The 23,276-nt window shown below is 37.6% G+C and overlaps 2 protein-coding genes across 3 annotated transcripts; both read left to right on the top strand.

Annotated features, from left to right (window-relative positions):
- The first annotated feature begins 2,058 nt into the window (after nt 1–2,058).
- LOC137242723 (uncharacterized) lies at nt 2,059–3,757 on the top strand. Its single transcript, XM_067769977.1, has 3 exons — nt 2,059–2,241; nt 2,315–2,439; nt 3,332–3,757. Exons 1-3 carry the CDS (start codon nt 2,193–2,195, stop codon nt 3,647–3,649), a joined length of 492 nt encoding a protein of 163 aa, XP_067626078.1. The 5' UTR covers nt 2,059–2,192; the 3' UTR covers nt 3,650–3,757.
- A 3,317-nt stretch (nt 3,758–7,074) lies between these two features.
- On the top strand, nt 7,075–16,840 carry Nipped-B (Nipped-B cohesin loading factor). Of its 2 annotated transcripts, XM_067767654.1 has the most exons (4): nt 7,075–7,147; nt 7,199–8,299; nt 8,396–12,190; nt 14,810–16,840. In XM_067767654.1, exons 2-4 carry the CDS (start codon nt 7,472–7,474, stop codon nt 16,724–16,726), a joined length of 6,540 nt encoding a protein of 2,179 aa, XP_067623755.1. In that variant the 5' UTR covers nt 7,075–7,147; nt 7,199–7,471; the 3' UTR covers nt 16,727–16,840. The 2 variants fall into 2 exon arrangements, with proteins under 2 accessions (XP_067623755.1, XP_067623754.1); XM_067767653.1 differs by having other exon boundaries at nt 7,199–12,190.
- Nucleotides 16,841–23,276: the final 6,436 nt, after the last annotated feature.

Here is a 23,276-nt window from a genome sequence, read left to right as displayed (position 1 = left end):
TGCTCGCAATGTGTTTTGAATTCGAAATCAAAACAAGACAGCCTATAAAATTTTTGTGATTGAAGCAGCATAAGTGTGATAAGAAAAAAATTTAATTTAGGTACATTCGATTATTTAATACAAAAACGAAAACGTTTAAACAGAAATATATCGGCACTCTGGTGTTTGGGAATGTACCTAGCCTTTTGTAGCAATACAGGAGTGTTACATATATGCTCAAAATACATATTACAATTGAATTGTATCTCTGTATTTCTGCAGGTCTGCCGCTAAGCATGAGAATTTTCATACCCGTTGTAGCAGCGGTAACACCCGTCTATGCATCAAAATAAATTTGTACGGGTACGTACGAAATACAGTTTTCTATACAGAAAAATTGATGCTGTAACTATTTTGGGTGGCCTCCGCGGTGAGGTGACAGCGTGCTTTGGCTACCACATCGAATTTTAAAGAAAATTTTTTTCAATAATACGAACGCCTAGATTGTCTTTGTGAATTCATACAAGTGGCGAATGTTTGAAAAAAAAAAATGTTCACATAAGTAAACAGCCTGGCTCACCTGTTCAATCGCTGTTCAATTACTTAAATTATTTGCTCACTAGTGTTTTTCAAACATTTTTGTCGACGACTGGTTTATTGCATTATTTACATATTTTAAAATGTTTGCTTAACTGGCTGCTCAGATTTTATCTATTAACTAAATTTTTGAATTTAATATTAATATGTAGTGTGATTTTCAGTATACACACTTAAAAGAAAAGCTGATTCGAGACACAAATGGACAGCTCATGGCAGTTCAATTTAATATCCACGAACAAAAAATAAAACCTATCTTCCATTCTCTGGCCATTTCCAACAGCTATTCTACCTGTCAGCTATTATTTGACAGGTAGTTATGGCAATGGAGGAATATTAAAATTTTTCACTTTATGAACTCAGAATGGGTATGTGTAAACGTGGTATTTGTCTAGTCTCAGATATTTTTAACTTTTTTTGAAATTAATGTAATGGTGGCAATTCTATTCATGCAACTATCTGATATTTTAGCTGTGTTTTTTTACATCTATATATTAAACTTTATATGGACTGCTAAGCGTTAAACTTTATCTACACTTCTGAAATTGCTGCGCAGAAAATTAGTACTCCTAAATTTCAATACGCATTATACTCAGATCCAACTGAAATATGTCTCTATGTTTCACCTCTATGTATTAGCTCTACAAATGATGTGTGTCCACGATGCACTGCAACCGATTCAGCTATAGGTTATACACTATGGCCAACAGAGGTGTGTGTCTCCGCTTTTCGGTACAACATGTTCTGTAGTTAGTTGTTTAACCACTGCCGCTAGATGGGTCTCCTAAACATTATCTCGCTGAGAATAAGTATTAAAAAAAAAAACACGGCTTTTGTTTAAATAATTTTCTAAACAATTTTTTTATTCACAAAAAATTTCAGAATTAAACCGTAAATAATATTTCAAAAAATCAAAAAATATGTAAGTAGAAATTATTCAAATGCACAAAGTTAAGAATTTAAAGAAGAATTAAGAATTAAAAGAATTTGTGAAAAGAAGAAAGATAGCACAAATCGTGTTGCCGAGCACAAGTGACTCGGTGCCCGTTCGCTTTCCTCGTCACCCCTTCTTCATAAAGTAACGAGTTCCAGCAACAAAAGTATTTCTTTGTGACTTAAAGAAACTTAGTTTGTGCTTTTTTCTGTACCAGTTTTTTCATATATTTTTTACTTCATAATTGTTTTAAATTCTGCTTCTTCTGAACATTGTGACCTGATATATTAATTAAAAAGAAGATTAATTAGAAATCGGCCAAAATTAACGATTTTCAATGGAATGTCTACTTTATTGATTAGTGCCGCACGGCTGTTCAGAGTTTTTCATCTAATTAAAATGATTGTTCATTTGTTTTAATTGAATCATTATTTGACATAACTGATATCATGTATTTTGAAATCTTACAAAATAAAATGTACTGTTTATATTTTTTATTTACTCTACGCAGTATAGTCCTAAGTGAATACCCTTACTTATGTATACTTCATTGTTCAGTAGATCGAACTCGAAGGTTAAATAAAGTTTGCATTTTATACTGTTATGTTTTAAGTAATTTATTAGCATGAATAAATTGGTTCGCTTATCTACAGCAAGAAAATTACTTATAGCTTAAAAATATATGGAGTTAAGGAGTGCTAAAAGAAACTACTATAAAACTACTTTAGTTAGTGAGTCTAGCTTAAAAAAGTACACATTTTATTTGGTTGACGTATTTTTTATTTTGCTTGTTTCCCTTAAAAGGTTTAGGTCTATACGAGGATGGTATGGAACTCGAGGAGATGAAGCAAATGATGCATGCACTTGAAGAATCGCAGCTGGTATGCGATACAGTGCTTTTCGAAACTGATTTCGAAAGGGCACGTAAGGTAATTGTATAATTAAGTTTAAGTTTGGAGTAGCCATTAAATTTTTTGGTATATTTTTTAAAAATTTAAGAAGGTTCCGTAAGTGTTAAAAAAAATATTTTAAATTATTAAACCGAGGAAAGGCTTGCGAGTTTTCAGATCTAGGCTTAAACAATGCAACTTCTAGTAGCTTAAAAATCAGAACTAAAAGAAAATATGGAGTGGCTATCATTAGTATCAATAGCATTTAATTATGGTACAGTTAGAAAAATAATGAATATACACGTTTTGTCTTCATGACAATAAGAGAATCTTAAAAACAGATAGTACTGTTTTTGTTTCCATTTGATTTAATTACCAACAAAATTGTAGGTGTGTTCGTTTATTCCTGGAATTCGATATAGTATTGTAAATTAAAAAAAAAATATATCGAGCACGATTTATAGAAGCATTATCCATAATTTTACAACTCTATTAAAACCTGCATTGATTTATTATTTTAATTAGCATTGCTTTTAACTATAAATATATTTTTAAGGAAAGTGTCACAACTCAGAAAGATTCGAAATACACATCAAAATATCGGGGAAAATCGGAAAATTATTCGAGTTATTTTTCCACCATATTTCCCGTCTCTGGTATGTGCCGATAGGCCATAGGCATTTTTGATGTTATAATGTAAGTTCTTCATGTATGTTATGGACAGTTAATGAACTAGTAAACAATTTTTTTGTGAGAAATAACAACAAATCACAAATTACAGGTTTACCTACGATAGCTTGTGAATTGCCAAATCATTTTTTTTAATACATAAGTATTAGCAGGTAGATTTATACCAAACTATATAAATGACTCAAACATAGAAACATGTGCCGGTGGTAAATTTACAATCCACCTTATATTTGTTTCCTAGAAAAATGAAGGGAGTCCAGAAACAGCTTCAGAAAAATTTATCGTAGAAGCTATTGTGCACCATGAGCTGAACTGGAGTCCACCACTACAAGAACGGGAACTCGATCTGTGTTTAGTATTAGAAAACGAAAACTATAATAACATCCATATCGAGAAGCGGAAGTCTATAGAGAATGAAGATGGTTCTTGGGATATTAAACGGTCTAGGCAGCCGTTCACTTCTTCACCTAAATCTTCAAATGAAAGTTTAAGACGTAGTGCGGAATGGCAGTCCGAATATCAAGTTCCTGAGGAGTATGATTCAGATCCATCATTTTAAAATATTTTTAAAACGATAAAAGTTTTATTTTTTTATAACTTAAAAAATTAAGGAGATATACATAAATTTATTTGATAAATAAAACGGCAAAACTAAAACCAAAACCTATTGATAAATACAGATACTTGGTTGGAACTATCACGTGTATAAATAATTTTAAAGTTATGTGACAACGACTGGTGTGAATTTATTTGAATCCTCTCCTTTTTAAACTTCTTTCAATGCAAAACTGCCCACTTATCAGGTAATCGAAATACACAAATTACTCTCTGAAGGTGCCACTTTAATGCACATAACTCCTTATCACCGCAAAGAAGGAACGCAAAAAATAACTAATATTAACACTATTCATAAATTCAAATTTTTTTAAATTCCGATAAAAGAGATTTAAGGGGATTCGAGGGGTCATAAATGGCAATGCAAAGCTTTATTGCTTCACAGCTTCTCAAACCCAATCGTCAACCTCACTCGCTTGATATTATATATTTGGCAGCCGAGGCAATGGCGAACCAAAGTTCCTCAGAGGACCGCGAGCTTTAAATCGTTCCCAAGATAATAGGGTGGGTAATTTTAAGGTACTAGTGACCGGAGAGTACTGGATCTATATCGTACCAAAGACCATCAACACCGAAAAAACCCCGCTAAAACCTCCGACTTAATCTTTATTTTAATGCTTACGAGGTAATATCCTGTTGGTAAAGCTGGGAAAGTACATATATCCTCGTTCAACGTACTAAGTCAAATACTGGAAAAAATTTAAAAAAGTTGGACTACAGATATGCTGAGAGTGTTTATGTATAGGATCGTTGTACATTTTGGTATTTGCGTGCTGTAAATGGCAAAAATTAAAGTGCAACACATGTGACGTGGTTAAAGTATGTCAAAAGTAGAGCATTGGTAAAGTGTAACGGATGCGTCAGTTTCGTCCTTGTTCACCAAGTAAGCGACGTATTGTGTCGCTTAAGCCATAATTCGGCTCTTCTTTTAAACGCGAACGATTATATACAAACTAAGTTTGCCTAGGCTCAGTTTTTACGTACAAGTTCTCCTCAGTTTGTCAGATAAATTACTCTTAAACTTATTCTGCAGTGTTTCAGTATACTTTACTGAAGTTAAAGCTGAGTTAAGCTGCCGATATGGCATTGTTAGACCCTACTATTTATCTATACTCATTTAATGAAGCACAGCGATGACATCTGTCACAACTCATGTGTACAAGTCTCAGGTCTCTCAATTCTTGCGTTCCAATAAAGCGTGAGCCAGATACGGATAGAAATTTAACATGCAAATGCAACAAAAGGTGTATCCACATGGATCACATTGTTCTTGCATTTGCATGTTAAATCTTTATCAGTATCAGGATCATGCTTCAGTGAAACATGAGGAATAATCCCGAGCAGTCCAAATAGTTCCGCCAGGAGCAGCCTCGTGAGAATTGAGCGGGATACTGAGCTAGAAAACTCACGGGATGATGGCTAGTGGTTCAACTTGAGAATCAAAGCATCCTCAGCAAAAAATGGAATATTTTAGAATGCAAAAAATGCTGTTGCATAAGTTGAAAAGAAGATAGTTTCCTTGTCTTGTACTCAAGTGAGGTTCCTAATTGCAATCAAATCTAAAATTCCAGCACTATAGTACTTTCACGCAAACATAAAATATGTGTAATTTATTTTTAATTTATAACGCTTGCTTCGAAACTGCTACCAACCGGCAGTTTATTTTTATAATAGGCAGCTGTTGGCTTTGGTGCTACCACATTGGAGGAGATTTGTTTTTCAACTCCACCTCAATTCGATATCCAATTTAGGATATCTACTGGATAAATGACTTCGGTTTTCATTTGAGTACAAAATCTCTCAAGAGGTTAGAGAATGATTTCAGAATGAAGCCGGAGATCATCTGGTTAGCTAAAAATTGTATAAGACTTATCAAAGATCCGATAGTGATTGGAGAATGATATTGGATATCCACTTGAGTACTATCAGGTTCAAGAATAATTAGAGAATGATGTTGGATATCAGCTCCAGAAGAAGATTTATATTTCCCTAAGGCTGGAGAAACATTTTTTTCATATGTGTTGGGTGAACAAAATCCAGCTGTTGTGGTATCTAGTAATTATCTAGTTGACTTGCCCAACTCGATAGCCGATATAGGATATCAACTGGATAAATGTCCTGAATATTTGTTATTATTATTTATTTATTATTACGGCGTTTTATGCCTAAAACTTAGATTATTACAAATTATAAATACAGTTTAAAAATAATATTATTTCTAGAATTAGAGAACCGTACATTTCTCAAAGTCCCTCAAAGGTTGCAGAATAATTTGAGAATGACCTCAAGGATCAACTCGATAATTACAAGTTTTATAAGAGTTCTCAAGGGTTGGAAAGCGATTGGAGAATGATGTTGGATTTCAACGTGAGTTTAAGAATAATTAGAAAATGTGCAACATATCACTTCAGAACAAGATATATGATTCTGAGGATGGAGAAATATTTTTTCCACGTGTGTTGGGTGAACAGAATCTAGCTGTTGCCGTATCTACAAATTATCAGTATAATAAAAAACCGCTTTTGTCGTACAAAAAAGTCTACCCCAAAAGGCGAACCTAAACTGTGCCTGGCATACTGCTCTGTAGTTTAACGGGATTTTAAATTTGACTTGCTTGAGTGTAACCAACTTGGTTTAAGCTTAGTTTAACCAACTACCAACTACTCAAAACCCGGACCTTAAACTCTAGTAAAATTTATACTCTAGTTAAACTACAGAGCAACTTTTCAGTCGCAGATTAAGACCGCCTTTAGTGTAAGCTTTTTGTGCGGCAATATTGTTTTTTTCATTATCTAAAAAGTTGGTAGATACGGCGAAAGCTTCATTTTGCTTACCCAACAAACGTGCAAAAAATATTTCTCCAGCCTCCGAGAAATATATAGCATCTAGTTTTGACATACATAGTTTGTTTTTCAAAACACGTTTGCTATAGTTTGACGTTTGTCTTGTGTTTCTAGTTATTGTTATACTTACGCCCAGTTTTCAATACGAGTTCAAACTTCAGTTAAAGTTGATCCTTGAAAACTGGGCATTAAACGTGTAATGTGACGTTTAGGGATGTATACAGTCAATGTGAGTTTTAGATTGTATATTTTTCTTTCATACTAGTTATATGAAGAAGAAAACTACACATTTAAACCCATACATACTGAATTTGAATACAGACGGCTTTATTTAAATTATGTTATTTTCTAGTATAACCAGTTAAATGAATAAAAGTTGAACGTAATTTAGGTGAAGTATTGCGAATAGTTGGAATCAAATAAGGTTTTATACAATCACGCTATTTAATCATTATTTTTCTCTTACCGCCCTGTGTTTGCTTTCCAGAAAATAGCGTTTGGCAACGCAAAGCGAAGCCGTGCAAAAGTTGGCAACACTAGCAACAAATGTCACTTCATTTCCAGTTTTCTTGTGTCAGCTATTTTGTGCCAACATATAGGTAAAAATTAAATAATTTTGTGAGGATTTACTAATTGGTGCAATTTTGCAGGAATTTTCAAGATATGTTTATGAATAAACAACCGGTAATTAATTGCGCAATATAGCTGCACTACGAAACAACCTAAAAAAATTGGACGCTACGCAAAGCAGCGCGACTTACGAATGTACACAACTGTGGGATATCTATATAAAAAAAATATTGGAAAGGAAGCTGCGTCTCAGCTTATTATTACGAACATAGTACATTAAACAATTCAAGATATAGCTAACAACGTTTCTAATTTGACTAAACAACATAGAATATAAAATATAGCTAAATAATATGACTGACCCCGATATACCCAGTGTTCCCGTAACAACTTTGGCTTGTTTGACAAGTTTATCAGATTTGCTAAGTGAACTTCCAGTACCAGACACATTAGCAAGTGTCACGCCGTTAAACAAATCATTGCTATTCCATACATTAGTAGCTAAGGAATCGAATAATTTGCTTTCTGTACGCGATGATAATCTCGTTAAGCAATTGGTGCACGCTATCGAACAGACAAATTCGGATATAATAGAGCTTAAACCGCAATATGCTATTGAGCAATACGGTGCGAATATCAATACTTATCCTGAATTGCTGCAGGGTATATACAGCTATAATGCTACTGTGTTTAATGTGAACAATGGAAAAATAAATCAACAATCCGCAAGTAGGCAACAAGTGCAACAACAACAACAAGAGCAGTGGTATAATGTCGTACATGTCAGACAAAGGGCAAGTGAAAGTAGTAGTAGTAGTGGTGTTGGCAGTGCTGGCAATATGATGCTCCAATCTGAAGATTTACAACGCTTACAACAGCAAATACCATTGGAGGCTGAAAATAGTGCAGCCATAGCCGCTATATCAAATAGCTTACAAAGTGGTAATTTTCCAATAATGGAAATAGGATCAACTTCCATACAGCAAAATTCGATTTACGACGTGCAAACTCCGAAAAAGCGCAAGCTTCCCGAAACAATAACAGTACCAGTCAAACAACAAATACTTCCTCCTTTTTTGGGAGAACAGAAGACGGCATCTCTTGAAAATATAACGTGTACAGAAAATACTACTACCATTTCGATGGCGGAGAATAAAGCAACAGCGCATCCTGCATCACAAGTAAGTGTAGTAGAAGAAAATTTCAATAGGGAATTAACACAAAATCCGTTACAACAAAATAATACACAAGAACAAAATATTTTACTACATAAACAGCAAAAGTCACCGGTACAACAAATTCCACAGCCTCAAGAACCGTTTTTACAACAACAAGACCCACTGCACCAACAAGATCCGCTTCTTCAAATACAAGATCCGCTAGCACAACAACAGGATCCTGTTGGCGAACTGAAAATGCCAGTGCAGATCACTCAGAAACAAAATCCAAATAAAACCAGTGCAAATATGCCTGAAAGCAAATATACTCCTGTGATCGCTTCGCCAACGCAAGTTAAAAATGGTCATTCGCAACCGACTAACACTGCCCAAGCACCACCAATTACTGAACCAAAAGTAGAGGTGGAGGTAAAGCCAAAGCAAGAAGCATTGTTTCCCCCAATTAAACAGGATGTGAATGCCACGACAGAACTCCCACAAACCCCTCAAGAGCCAAGCGTTGCAAAAACTAAGCCGCCAACAACTAGTAAATCAAGCGAGAAAACTAAAATTCGTGTATGTTTAAATCGTATAAAGGAAAAAGATGCGTCGCTTATGCAGCAAAGTATACAAACTTTTATAAAGAAGTCACCAGATACCGCAAGAAAGTTTGGTTTGTTAAATGTGTCCAGTGAAGGCCGAAAAACCTCAGCGAATGCTCAAGATAAAAGCACGATTGCAGAGAAAGAACAAACTCGTGCTGATGGAGATGCAGGAGGGACGGCTCCAGACATAATAACAAGCGCAGATGAGACTGGAACCGCAACAGTTTCTTCTGCTGATACAACCAACGCGCCATCCACAACAAATAAAGAAGCTACAGCTGCAACAACAGCCACCTCCACAACCGCAGGGATATCGCAAACTGCACTTGACAAGAAATTTGCTACCAAAGCTGCAGAACAAGAAGATGCATTTAATCAAATGAAGACAACAGAAAAATCAATGGCACTGAAACGTAAAGCGCCACCACCGCCACTCGCTGACGAGGTACCACCCGAACAAATACATTCACAACCTAAATTACGTTGTGTTGAACGCATCGTTACCACACCTTCGTCCAAATGTTCGAAAGATGAAATTTTACGTTCACAGACGTATCTACAATTTATGCGTAATTTAGAGCAAATCATTGAGAACCTCGACGATACAGAAGTACCAAATTTCGATACGGATGATGTGGATGAAAATATCGAATGTATCTCATCACGTATGTTAAATATAATGAGTAATGATATAGCTAAGCTAAAAGCTAAATATGTGCTAGATGTTATACCGAAGAATAAGATGGCTATACTTGTTAACTATGCAATGCGCAATGTTTATTTGGCAAAAAATTACTCAGCAAGCCCCGATGATGAGGAGGACATTATAGATGATGAAATAATGGAAAAGATATTAAATGGAATCGAAGCTTGCTTGCTCATCTGCAATATCTATTGTACTTCGAAAGATATCAAATTCCTGCAAGAAGATAACATTTCTTTAATACTTAAATTTATGCATTTTCAATTTCGCGAAACTATATTTCCTTCATATGATCCCGTGTACACAGTGAAAAGTATGAAAAAGACGGATCACCGCAAGAAATCGAAAATGTATCAAAATTATAATCGTAGCTTGCAATTATTATACTCAAAAGCGACTGAGTTAATGAAGGTTTTCGTGACGCTTTTTGATAAATATATTTTTGTGGATACAATAATATTACCGCTCTCCACACTCGCCATTGAACCCTTCTTTGTTGATAATATTGAAACATTGCAATTTGTTTGCTTGGAGTTGGTAACTACGATTTTCCGGAAAGAGGAATATGTAAAAATACGTAGCAGCATCTTAGGCGATATACTCACATCCATAGATCGTTTGCCTTCTTCGAAAAAAAATCTACGACCATTCAAGCTATTCAACAACAGCGGGAATATGCAAATGGTTACAGCCTTAGTGCTACAACTTATACAATGTGTTACCATATTACCCGATGTGATGAGCAACAGCGCGCAGAACAAACGTAAATACGGTGAGTTAACAGCGCAAACTGCAACTAGTTCTGATCGTACAAACATCGATGTTACTGTATTGAAAAAATATGATGTTGCCATTAGCATAGGTGGTAATTTTCTAACAACATTTTTGAATAAATGTAAATCACGTTCGAATGAAATTGATTTCCGTCCAATATTTGAAAATTTCATTTATGATCTCTTGGCAACTGTGAACAAGCCTGAATGGCCATCTTCAGAACTCTTACTTTCCCTATTGGGTACAATGCTTGTACGTTATGTGTCAGATAAATCCATTGAACAAAGTATACGCCTAGTTTCACTCGACTATTTGGGTATTGTAGCGGCACGCTTGCGCAAAGATGCTGTCGATTCACGTTATAAAGTTAATGTTATTGATTCAATGATACGCTACATTAAAGTAGAGCAAGAGAAAGAGGGCGATTTGCCAGCAAGTAATGCGAAAATGGAGCTGAAAGAAGATGAACGTGTAGAATTTTTACAAAAAATCTTGCTCGACTTCTTAGCCGCCAATGCGCATGTGGACAATCCAATTTGGGATTATGCGCGTCATTTCTATTTGACGCAGTGGTATCGTGATATAATCTATCAGCGGCGTAACATTAACGAAACTAACAATAAACGTGATTCCGCGCGTAAGAAGAAAAAGAGCACACACAAAAGACGCACAGAAGCTGATTTATCTGAGAGCGATTCGAATGACAGCGATGATGATGTTTGCATTGTAGATGGTGAAAATCGTGTTGGACCCGACTCTTCAACTATGGCGGACCAAGTACGCAATATGGAACGTTTCAATTTACTTGATAAACGTAAGCAGTATTTGGTGAATAATATAAATCCTTATTCTACTTTGGGTGACTCACAACATGCACAACATATAAAAACGTATATTGATTATAATAATGCACATTTAATAGCACAATATTTGGCTAGTAAAAGGCCATTTAGCAAATCGTTTGATGGGTATTTAAAGAAGATTATATTGGTTGTTAATGAACCATCAATTGCTATAAGAACGCGCGCAATGAAATGCTTAGCAAATATAGTTGAAGTTGATCCAATGGTATTGCGTCGCAAAGATATGCAAATGGGTGTTAATCAAAAATTCTTAGATGCTGCAATATCGGTACGTGAGGCAGCTGTAGATTTAGTTGGTAAATTTGTACTGAGCAATGAAGAGCTAATCGATCAGTATTATGATATGTTATCAACGAGAATTTTGGATACAGGAGTATCGGTGCGTAAACGTGTTATAAAAATTTTACGTGATATATGCATTGAATATCCAACATTTGAGAAAATACCAGAGATTTGTGTTAAAATGATACGACGCGTCAACGATGAAGAGGGCATACAAAAGTTGGTTACAGAGGTGTTTATGAAAATGTGGTTTACGCCATTGCATAAAAACGACAAAGATGGTATACATTTGAAGATAAATCAAATTATAGATGTTGTGAATATTGCTCATGATACGGGCACCGCTTGGTTGGAGGGTTTACTTAATAGCATATTTCAACCGAAAGAGAGTACCGCCAAAGGTGATGATGCTTTGAAAGATACATTATTAAAGAAAACAGAACCGCCGGCTGAAATTTTACTATCATGTCAACAGTTGGCCGATGGTTTGGTTGCACGCCTAATTGAGCTGGAGGATACGGATAATACACGCATGTTGGGTTGCATAACAACGCTACATTTGCTGGCAAAAGTACGTCCGCAGTTGTTGGTGCAGCATGCTATTACCATTGAGCCTTATTTGAACATCAAATGTCATCCAACAACGGCACCTAAATTTATTTGCGCTGTGGCCGATATACTTGAAAAGGTAAGGAGTGCATGTATTTTATGCAATATACTTATACTTCATTTATTGGATCTAATTAAATTTAGTTCTTCATTGCATCTGTAAAACCTCTTATGAAAATAACTTTTGTGATGCCATTCAAAGTCCCACAGCGGGTTAGGGGTCCGAATATACCCGCGGTAGGTATGCCTGTCGTAAGAGGCGACCGAAATACCAGATTCAAGGGGCTGTGTAGCGCAATCCTTCAGGTTGCCAGCGCAATATAAAGCTTCTCCAAACCCAATTGTCAACCTCACCTATCCGCGGCGAATCCTGTTTCCTCATGGAACTTGGAGGTGGGGAGGGAGGGATGGCCTGAAGGTTTAATGTGGCCATCTGGACCGGATCTGTATCCGGCAAAGGACCATCACATCGATAACACTCCCCAAAGCCTTATCGCTACAACAACAACAACAACGTGCCATTCAAGGTTTATGATATTGCATTAAAACATTTTTCTTGGAATTAGGTATCTATACTTCCATTTATCTGCAGTTATAGTAAGCTCCAACTCTCTCTATTAGTTATTCCCTTAGTCCGTTTTCCTTCATACGTTCCTTCCTTTTTGCGGCTATTCACTCATCCGTCTCTTCGCCCTTCTGCATATATTTATGATATTATCGTGAGATTTAGATAAAATAACTGTTCCCAGAAACTTTTTATTGCCTTCGTAAGGAGCAAAAAAGGTTGGCCGAAGGATTTTGGAAGTTGGATCGTTTCAAGCACCCGTTTGTCCAATATGAATTCGGTAGGCGCTGACAATGTAATCTCCTGGCACTAGCCCGACCGTTGCGAAAATGATTAATTTGACCTCATAGAACATTTGGGTCACATCACATTGCTTATCTAAGAAAGATGATTGGCGTTAATAGGGCTGCCTAATAGAAGGCCGGCTGGCGTGAGATTGAAAGTTGGTCTTGACCACACTGTTATTTTGCAATCAGATTCGAATTGAAGAGAGATGAAGTCAAACTGAGAGATTTTAGAAGGAAGTCAAATTGTGCGAAAGTGAGTTGTTCAACAATGAGAAGCTTCCAAAGATATCACTATTCTGATGCCTTAGAAAATAAAGCTTCAGACGATTACGTTATTATAAAGAGAACACAGCAACATTTGATCTGTATTTGTCAACTAAAAACTAGTTGCTCAGCAAAACTCAGTCGGCTGTCCATCAGGAAATCACACTTGCCCATAAGTTCTCTTTGAACTTTCACTTTCAATAAAAGTTCAAAGTAAAAGCCCGGATGAAAAATGTTTTATGATTAAGACGATGGGAGACTTATCAAGTCCAGACGCTGATAAGGGTAAGGGTATATGATAAGCTAGAAAACATATCAACAGTACCCCTGTAATTAACTCGAAAGCGGGAGGGAATTGTTGGCCCTACTGGCCTCGCTAATCAGTGGCTCGAAATATCTTAACCAGCAGTACCAGTACATCTACGGGGCCCATTATCGACCCCTCCTCCCGCCAACAATGTACCTCTTGCAGCAATGGAAATTTACGTAGCATTATTTTAGGAAGGATTATTTTCTACTTCCCGGAGGCCTTGGGGAGTGTTATGCTGTTGTTGTAGCAGGCATTGTTGCAGCAGCCTCGAATGCCTTGGGGAGTTGTTGTTGTTGTTGTTGTAGCGATTAGGTTACTCCCCGAAGGCTTTGGGGAGTGTTATCGATGTGATGGTCCTTTGTCGGATACAGATCCGATACGCTCCGGTAACACAGCTCCATTAAGGTGCTGGCCCGACCATTTCGGGAACGATTTATATGGCCACATTGAACCTTCAGGCCATCCCTCCCTCCCCACCCCGAAGTTCCATGAGGAGCTTGGGGTCGCCAGAGCCTCGTCTGTTAGTGAAACGGGATTCGTCGCTCGAAGGTGAGGTTGACAATTGGGTTGGAGAAGCTATATGTTGCGCTACACAACCCCTTGAATCCTGCTTTGGGGAGTGTATGTTGTTGGTCCTTTGCCGGATGCAGATCCGGTACGTTCCTGTAACAAGCACCATTAAGGTACTAGCGTGACCATCTCGGGAACGATTTGGTATGGCCACATGAAACCTCCAAGGCCATCCCGCGCTCTACATCTGCTAAGGAAACAGGATTCGCCTCGGGTGGATGGGGTTGACAATTGGGTTGGAGAAGCTATATATTGCGCTGGCAACCCCTTGAAAGGGTTGCGCTATACAACCCCTTGATTCCATTTGGTATTTTAGTCGCCTCTTACGACAGGCATATCTGCCGCGGGTATATTCTAAGCCTCACTAATCCGCTGGGGGGAAACGAGGTCGCGCGTCGGCATTGGCTTGGCAAACATACCATGTGTATTTCTGTCATGAAAAGCTTCTCAGGGAAAATTCATCTGCCTTGCAGATAACGTTCGGAGTTGGCATAAAACACTTTTTCCAACTGTAGGTAAAAAAAAGTAACACAACGCCCTTTGGAAGAGGAGCTCGGCCTTAATAATAAGTAATAATAAGTAATATATCGCCTTGTATTTATTTATTTATGTTCAAAAATCCGAACTTGGACTCTCTTACATCAATTATATTTCCTTACTTTTCATCCTTACTAATAACTTTTGTTCTTTTCTCATTTCTAGGTTGTACCTCTTGTCAATAATGCTAGCGAATCATTTTTGGCATCACTCGAGGAACATTTGATGTTACTTGTTGTATCACTTAATCAAGCGGTTGTTAAAAGTTGTGTCTCATGTTTGGGCGCTATTGTCAACAAAATCACAAAAAATTACGCACTGATAAGAGATTGCTTTCAAAAATTCCATCGCATCTTAGATCAAACAAGAAGTCAAATATTACAAAACCGACAAATTAATAATTTAAGTGCAGCTATACGCCGTAGCCTCTTCACCATTGGCATACTAATGCGTTATTTTGATTTTAAATTGAAAGAGGTTGCTGGTGAGGCAAATGGTCTATCGCCAACCATTTGTAACGATGTTTTCGATTGCTTAATGTTTTTTGCACAATATCAAAATCATGATATACGTAAAGAAGCGTTAATAGCCTTAGGCTCATTTTGTGTAATGAACGATGATTATTTAACGAATACCAAATTGAAACGTTACTATTGCGATTTACTATTATCCGATACATGTGATGCTGGCATTAAAATTATTTGCTTACGTAACATATGGATATATCTGACTGAGTCAGAAATGAATATGTATAATAAGGAGAAAGATTGGGCTAAACAATCAAAAACTGAAGATTTAAAAGAAATGAACGACGTATCATCGGGCATGTCAAGTCGTATCATACAGTTATATTTACAGGAAATTTTTGAATGTTTTCTAAGTCTCGATGATAGTGTACGTTTATGGGCTGTAAAAGTTATACAAATTGTATTGCGACAAGGCCTTGTACATCCGGTTAAAACTGTGCCATATCTCATATGTTTGAGTACAGATTCGAAATTAGAATCGGCGCACAGAGCGGATGCCTTATTGAAAGATATTGATAAGATGTACAATGGATTTGTAAATATGAAAGCACAATTGGGTTTACAGTTCAGCTTTAGATTACAAGGCATATTACAAAAGAATAGTAAAGTCGTCAATAATAAGGGCAGCAATAGCAGCAGCAGCAGTACTAGTAAAGTTATACGCGGTTATGCGAAAAGACAAACGGATTCAGTGCCTACAGCACTCAACGATTTCTTATATACTCTTTTGCGTCCGATTAAAACGCAACGTCGTGCGTTGGTGCAAACGATAATAAAGCAATTTGATGATCAAAAAACATCACTACAACAAATGTTATATATAGCAGATAATTTGGCTTATTTTCCATATGTTGTACAAGATGAGCCACTCTATTTAATACATCAAGTAGATTTACTCATTTCAATTGTTGGTACTAATTTGCTCACAACTTTTAAAGAAAATCTTAAACCTAGCGTTAATTCAGGCGATGTGCTGGAAGATGATGATGATGAAGATGATCCAGATGTATTGTTTAAACGTCTACCAGATAATGCATTTGAAATGCAAAAATGTATTATGTCAGCACAAGCGTGTATGTTGTTATTAATTCTGAAAGATCATTTAAAAAATATGTATAGCTTAACAGATAGTAAAATATCAAGATATTCACCTTCGGAACCTAAATTATATGAAAAGGCAGTTGTACGTAAAACTGTTACAGATTTTAATCCTAAAACAACAATAGATATTATTAAGAAACAACATGAATCAATGTTGAACTCTGATGTCAACAATACGTCAGCAACAACAACAACCACCAATAACAAAATCAGTAATTTAAATGATGACGAACGTATGGATTTGGTTATTAAATATTTAGATTTTAAAAAGTTAATGCTTAAATTAGATCCTGATGATGAGGATTCCGATGAGGAAGTTCGCAATAAATCGAAATTAAATTCAACAGCAAATACATCGCAACTAAATTCGAGTTCAGCGAGTGCAAATAAGTCTACCGATGATAGTTGTTTAGATGTGGATAAATCAATGAAGCAGCAGGAGAATTTGACTTAATTAATCTTTGTGACTATATTGTAGTAAGATGAAAAATAATATAATTGAGAAATATATATAATCATGTACAAACATACTTTCATAAATAAAACACACGAAAAATTCACACAAAAATACATTTTTTTTCGTCCAAATGGCATTTAAGAAAATACACCATGTAATGGTGCATAATTCTTTTAAAATTTCACCTCGTCTTCGTGTACTAAGGCGACCGCATGGACTACCATTGGGAAGTTGTCTGTTAATACTCCAAAATCCATGGTAAAGCCTAATAGCTCCGCCGAACGTGGTGGTGTCAGCCTAGCGTTTGCAAAGCTTACTATAGGCCCACCTGCCCAGAAGCATATACGAAGTGGCGGAATCCCTGAGACTAAACTGACAAATACGTTGGCACTGCGCGGGCCAGGAGATCAGCCTCACAGTTGCCAGGGATATTTTTGTGCCCTGGAACGCTGACTATATACATACATCTAATCTACATGAGTATATCATAAATTCCCTAACAGTTACAAGCGCGTATAGCATCCCATCTAATGCATCCTTTTTAGCGGCGACCTCCGCCTGGAAGGCGTTGCAGTGATCGGGCATCCAAAATTTCCGTCCATAACTCACGAGCTTATATCCGGCGTCACGAAGTCGCATTGCCGCCCGTGCTGCGGTTATTTTGACCACGATGTCAACCGGGTACAGATCGCGTTCTGTACGAAGGGCTCTGCTTATTGCAACCATCGTCAATCGATGCAATTCTATCAACCTTTTGACCGTAGAAGAGGTGTCGAGGGCTCTCCACCAGATGCTTGGAGAGATCTCCTAGTGTTTGCTAATCGACCCTCGTCAGCAGTACAGGACAACTGAAGCCTTCGTAGACTGTCCTCCACATTAGGCTTTCATGACAGCCTGCTGTCAAGAACTATCCCCATGTTAATCCTGGCAGCCGCCGTGATATTAGCGTGCTTAGCTTACCACACTATAAGTGTTGGGTTGAACTCCCAGGAAAAGTAACACAAAAATCTTAGAAAAAACAATTTTTCAATTAGAAAATGCGTTTCCTAAGCGTTGCCGGCTCTCAGAAGATATTTGGCAAACATTCCGAGATGCCGTTCTGCCAATTCAGGAATCTTGTACCTCCGCGTAAAAAAACGTAGCTTAGTTTTGCTTAGTCGAAAGATAGTCCGCATGATTCGGACCACCTGGTCACGAACCCAGGTAACCATGTAACACGTCCCACGTCCCTCAGTGCATTCGGAAATTGACCACTGACAAGTATTGCCAGGTCATCGGTATAAGGCACCACTTGGCAGCCCCTACCCTCCAGGTATTGAAGCAGGTCGCTCATTACCACGACCCAAAGCAGAGGAGAAGGAACACCTCCTTGTAACGTGTCACTTCTCACCATTCTCTGTCGTCGTTTGTTAATCTTATATCAAAAGACTTTCTCATGGTAGTAACAATTTTGCAGTCCTCGCTTCTTGCTCCGTGTTTTTACTTTTCTCGAACGGACGTCTGTCTATACGCATCGAGTTTAGCATTGGCCGTTGTTAGATTACGGCCCTTGTATGCAGGCAGGTTTAAAGAGAAGATGACAATGGAGGTACCGATAATAGCGTAATGAAATCTTTAAGGACTCACTCGGTAGGTTGTGTTATTCGAATGGAGAAGGACGCTCCATCTCAGAAAGAAATACATTTTGACATACAAATATGGCAGCAGAGAAAGGGGAGGCCGTTGTTTGCATCAGTTATTGCGAAGCAAAGATGGCTGGCCTAACATGTTGCATATCACCCAAAATCGCATAGGCGGTTAATCACTGATAATGATGTTCTCCTGTATATGGAAAAGCTCCGCATGAGACGAATCTTCACATATCTTCTTAAGAACCTCATCAAACATGATTTTCTTATTCGGTCTTGTTGAAATTATATGTTCCTGGGCGTTCGTTGAGATAATGACAAACGAAGCTCTTCAGCTGCCTGCGACTTTCCCAGAAAGACTCTGACTCAGTCTATCAGAGCGTCCATGTGTGTATTGTTATAGGCTAAACTCTTACTTATTTCTCTTAATCCGTACTAGACGAATGCATGCTCCCACAAATGCTGAATCATCTTTTCGATAGCTCCATGAAATCATGTTTTGAGGATTACTCTTAAATGAGCCTGTCGTTTAGGCAAAAGAAGTGCTGATTCAACAGCTCGACTGACGATCAAACAAATATCTTTTTATAAATAAAAAATTGGTGTGTGTGTGTCTTATGGGTGTCTAAATTGGAGACTCCATGTACGAAGAAATTGGGGTGAAGAGAGTGTCTTTGAAGGGGAGTGGGTGTGGAGATGTATGCAAACGTGAAAGTGAGAGTGGAATTGGGAACGAGAGTGAAAGCAGGAGTAACGGTCGGTTAGGTTTGTGATGGGAATAAGAGTTAGAAAATGTTAATGGAGTTAGCAAATATGAGAGTTAGTATGGAAGAGGGATTGATATAAGGGGTTGTAAGAGTGGCAGCTTGGGCGGAAGTGGACGCAAAAGAGTGACTGGGTATGGATGACGGGCGTGAGAGAGATGAGCCATATGGAGAAGGAAAGTTAGAGTGATTAAGTGAAGGAGTCAGAACAGCGTGTGCCGGATACCCTAGACCATGAGGGTAAGGTGCGTGCCTTGAATGTTTGGTCGAGACAAATCAAACTTACGGCAGCACTCCCGCAACAACTTCGGGGAGTGCTGTTGTTGCTACAATCTAAATAGTGGTCGACGTGAGTACTATCTAATGATTGGGCGCCAAGTATAGTATAATCAAACAAAGTGGACCACATATGTCATCCTACATCAAATCCTTTCAGCTAGGTATTTCTAATTACCATTAATAAGGTATCATGGGAGAGAAGTCATTAGTGAGCCTTTCAAGGAGTCAGTCAAAATCGCTTAAACGGTTAAATACCAATCAAGCGGAAGAAAATCAAATTAATGTCGCACATCGAAAGATTCGCTCCAAACTTTGATATTACAATGCAGGTGCTTAAGTATTAAAAAAAAAAAACAACACACACGCTACCACAACCACATCTCAACACAGAGCTCCATCTGCATAACAACAAGTCAACTGCGTTTTTTTGTCCTAAAGGCCAACGGCAGCATAATCATGGATGTGGCATAAAAATAGTAAAAGATCAAATAAATAAAAACTGATGACGACAAAATAGCTTTGTCGTGCCAATTTCAGATGAGTTACAATTTGCGAAAAGCGAGTTCTAGGTAAATGGGAATGTGCTGGATGTTAGCTTAACGAGCGCAAGAGTTTTCATATGGACGAATGTGTTCATGATTATGTAGCCATGTATGAAGGTGTGTACATATCAAATAAAATAAAATGTATATTTAAAAGGTTTAAATCGTGTTTTCCATGTAGACTGAAAACTGCCACAAGCCCGAACTGAGCAGAAATTAATACAACTGATTGCATCGCACATAAGCCAAGCGAGAACCCAATGCCACAGAGGCGTGCTTATGTTACGAGGTTGTTGAGCTTTTTCCGCGACTGAGGTGAGCGCACGGTGACGACCCATTTTTGATGGTGTTTGAGAAATAGTCGAGTTGGAACGAGTGCTGGTATTTTCTTCATATACCCCGAAGCGTGCACAATATAGAATTGCACTGAATATAGTTTGTTGAATACTCGAAGCATCTTACCGATTTTCTGACTCTTTCAGTGTCTTGCACGCTGAGGAAGACATTAGGACAGTACCGTATCAGAGATCACGAAAACGATCCTTTTTGATGACCAGGTTGACTTTAAGTCAATTTTATCCAACTCATTAAAATCAGATGTCGTACGGTATTGAGCAGCGCTGGCATCTCAATATTTCTCTTTGCTGGGTAGCCAAGGAAGGTTACGAAAATTATAAAAAAGGAGCGCACAACTCTGCATGACAACTGGGTTATCGTCTGCGGAAAATCAAGGAATACTTTATGAGGGCAACGACCAGGATAATTTCGAGGTTCATTAACGAAACAAAACTGCAGTGACAATACTCAAGCTAGGTCACACTATTATCACGTCGATGTTTCGACGATGTTATTAACCAGCAAGCTCTGTCTGCAGAAACTTTCAGGATGAAGAGGAAAATAAGTTGATTCATCACTAACTCTACCCAAGATCAGGACGGCGGATAAGACGTTACAGCATTCTTGGATCAGTGTTTTTTTGATAGTCTAATGAAGTCAGGGCTTCTACTTCAATTTATACGAGAAATAATTTAGTTTATTGAAGGCTAATTTAAAGGCATGTGACGCCAGAGGGAAGTGTCCAGTCAGAATACCCGTCTACAGTACTCTCTTTTAAATGATAGCACCAACTTTGTTAGTCTAAGGCTGCAATACCTGCATGTAAACTGCGACACTTAACAGCCCGCGCTTGGATCCACGCCTTACCGCTTGGTCAATCATGTGCACTTCTCGCCTTCTCTTAATCTCGCTTATCCAATTGGGATGTCTACGGAGCAAGCTTCAAGGGATGCGCTCTTTTTAGCTAGTTCATCCGCTTTTTCATTCCCATCTATTCACATATGCTCTGTGTGCTTTTCCCTGTCCCGATTCTTTCCATGGATTTCTTACACTCCAACACACTTCTAGATGCTATGCGAGATTATTGCCTTAGTTGCTGCTTGGCTGTCAATATAAAAGTTAACACGGTTGCATTTTAAGTTATTCTCTTCCAGTGTTTCTACTGATTTGGTTAGTGCTAATACTTGCGCTTGGAAAACGCTACAGTGATCTGAAACTTGTATTATCTATTTATCTTCGGTTCAGCATAGTATAGCGCACACCCTTCTCTTTTCACTACTTTGGAACCATCTGTGTACACATGTATCGCCTCGTCCGCCATTTGAGCACCCTTGCACCAACCATCCACATCTATTGTGGCTGTAAGAGCCCCCTCGAAGAGCAGATAGAGAATCAAATAGTATGTTCGTCCTGTAATTGATGACGCTATACTAGTATGGGCGTATGGTCACAAGCTGTCCCGAGGTACTGAGCCTCTTTGCAGTTGTTAACGATATGTTTCTTGCTACCAGGTCTACAGGTGGAATGTGAAGAATGGCATACAGTGCAGCCGTCGGGGTTTTTCAGGGCTCCCGTAATGCTAAGCATTGATAGCCTGCATACCCTCTCTAATTTTTATACTCAGCTGAGCAGAGCTCACAGAGTATATTAACTTTGTTCGCATAACGGTAATCCGTAACGGCATAAACTAATCTAAATAGATATAGACTTCTATATATCAAAATGATCTGGGTGAAAAAAGAAATTCATTTAGCCATGCCCGTCCGCGCGTCCGTCTGTAAACAAGATAACTTGAGTAAATTCTGAGGTATCTTGATGAAATTTGGTATGTAGGTTCCTGGGCGCTCACCTCAGATCGCTATTTAAAATGAAATCGGACTACAACCACTACCAAAAACGGATAAAGCGATGCAACTTGGTAGGTGCGTTGACCTTATGACCCAAAATAGAAAATTAGAAAAATTTTGGACAATGGGCGTGGCACCGCCCACTTTTAAAAGAAGGCAATTAAAAAGTTTTGCAAGCTGTAATTTTGCAGTCGTTGAAGATATCATGATGGAATTTGGTGGGCACGTTACTCCTATTACTATATGTGTGCTAAATAAAAATTAGCGAAATCGGATGACGAACACGCCCACTTTAAAAAAACATTTTTTTTAAGTCAAATTTTAACAAAAAATTTGATATCTTTACAGTATAAAGGTAAATTATGTCAACATTCAACTCCAGTAATGATATGGTGCAACAAAATCCAAAAATAAAATAAAAATTCAAAATGGGCGTGGATCCGTCATTTTTCATTTAATTCGTCTAGAATACTAGTAATGCTATAAGTCGAACAAAAATTTACCAATCCTTGTGAAATTTGGTAGGGACATAGATTCTATGACGATTACTGTGAAAATGGGCGAAATCGGTTGAAGCCACGTCCAGTTTTTATACACAGTCGACCGTCTGTCCTTCCGCTCGGCCGTTAACACGATAACTTTCGCAAAAAACGGTATATCTTAACTAAACTTAGTTCACGTACTTATCTGAAGTCACTTTATCTTGATATAAAATATGGCCGAAATCCGACTATGACCACGCCCACTTTTCCGATATCGAAAATTACGAAAAATGAAAAAAATGCCATAATTCTGTACCAAATATGAAAAAAGAGATGAAACATGGTAATTGGATTGGTTTATTGACGCAAGATATAACTTTAGAAAAAACTTTGTAAAATGGGTGTGACACCTACCATATTAAGTAGAAAAAAATGAAAAAGTTCTGCAGTGCGAAATCAAAAGCCCTTGGAATCTTGGCAGGAATACTGTTCGTGGTATGACATATATAAATAAATTAGCGGTACCCGACAGAAGATGTTCTGGGTCACCCTGGTCCACATTTTGGTCGATATCTCGAAAAAGCCTTCACATATACAACTAAGGGCTACTCCCATTTAAAACCCTCATTAATACTTTTAATTTGATACCCATATCGTACAAACACATTC

This window comes from Eurosta solidaginis, chromosome 2 (assembly GCF_040869045.1).
Source record: "Eurosta solidaginis isolate ZX-2024a chromosome 2, ASM4086904v1, whole genome shotgun sequence".
In the NCBI taxonomy this organism is placed as follows: Eukaryota; Metazoa; Arthropoda; class Insecta; order Diptera; family Tephritidae; genus Eurosta; species Eurosta solidaginis.
This window is presented reverse-complemented; position numbering and strand designations above follow the sequence as displayed.

What these genes read in the sequence shown, in the direction of transcription:
- LOC137242723 (XM_067769977.1), top strand. Translation starts at nt 2,193, where the DNA reads ATGGAGTTAAGGAGTGCTAAAAGAAACTACTATAAAACTACTTTAGTT. An exon ending in CTATAAAACTACTTTAGTTA is followed by an intron (nt 2,242 to 2,314) that starts GTGAGTCTAGCT and finishes TTCCCTTAAAAG; the next exon opens with GTTTAGGTCTATACGAGGAT. An exon ending in ATTTCGAAAGGGCACGTAAG is followed by an intron (nt 2,440 to 3,331) that starts GTAATTGTATAA and finishes TTTGTTTCCTAG; the next exon opens with AAAAATGAAGGGAGTCCAGA.
- Nipped-B (XM_067767653.1), top strand. Translation starts at nt 7,472, where the DNA reads ATGACTGACCCCGATATACCCAGTGTTCCCGTAACAACTTTGGCTTGT. An exon ending in TGGCCGATATACTTGAAAAG is followed by an intron (nt 12,191 to 14,809) that starts GTAAGGAGTGCA and finishes TCTCATTTCTAG; the next exon opens with GTTGTACCTCTTGTCAATAA.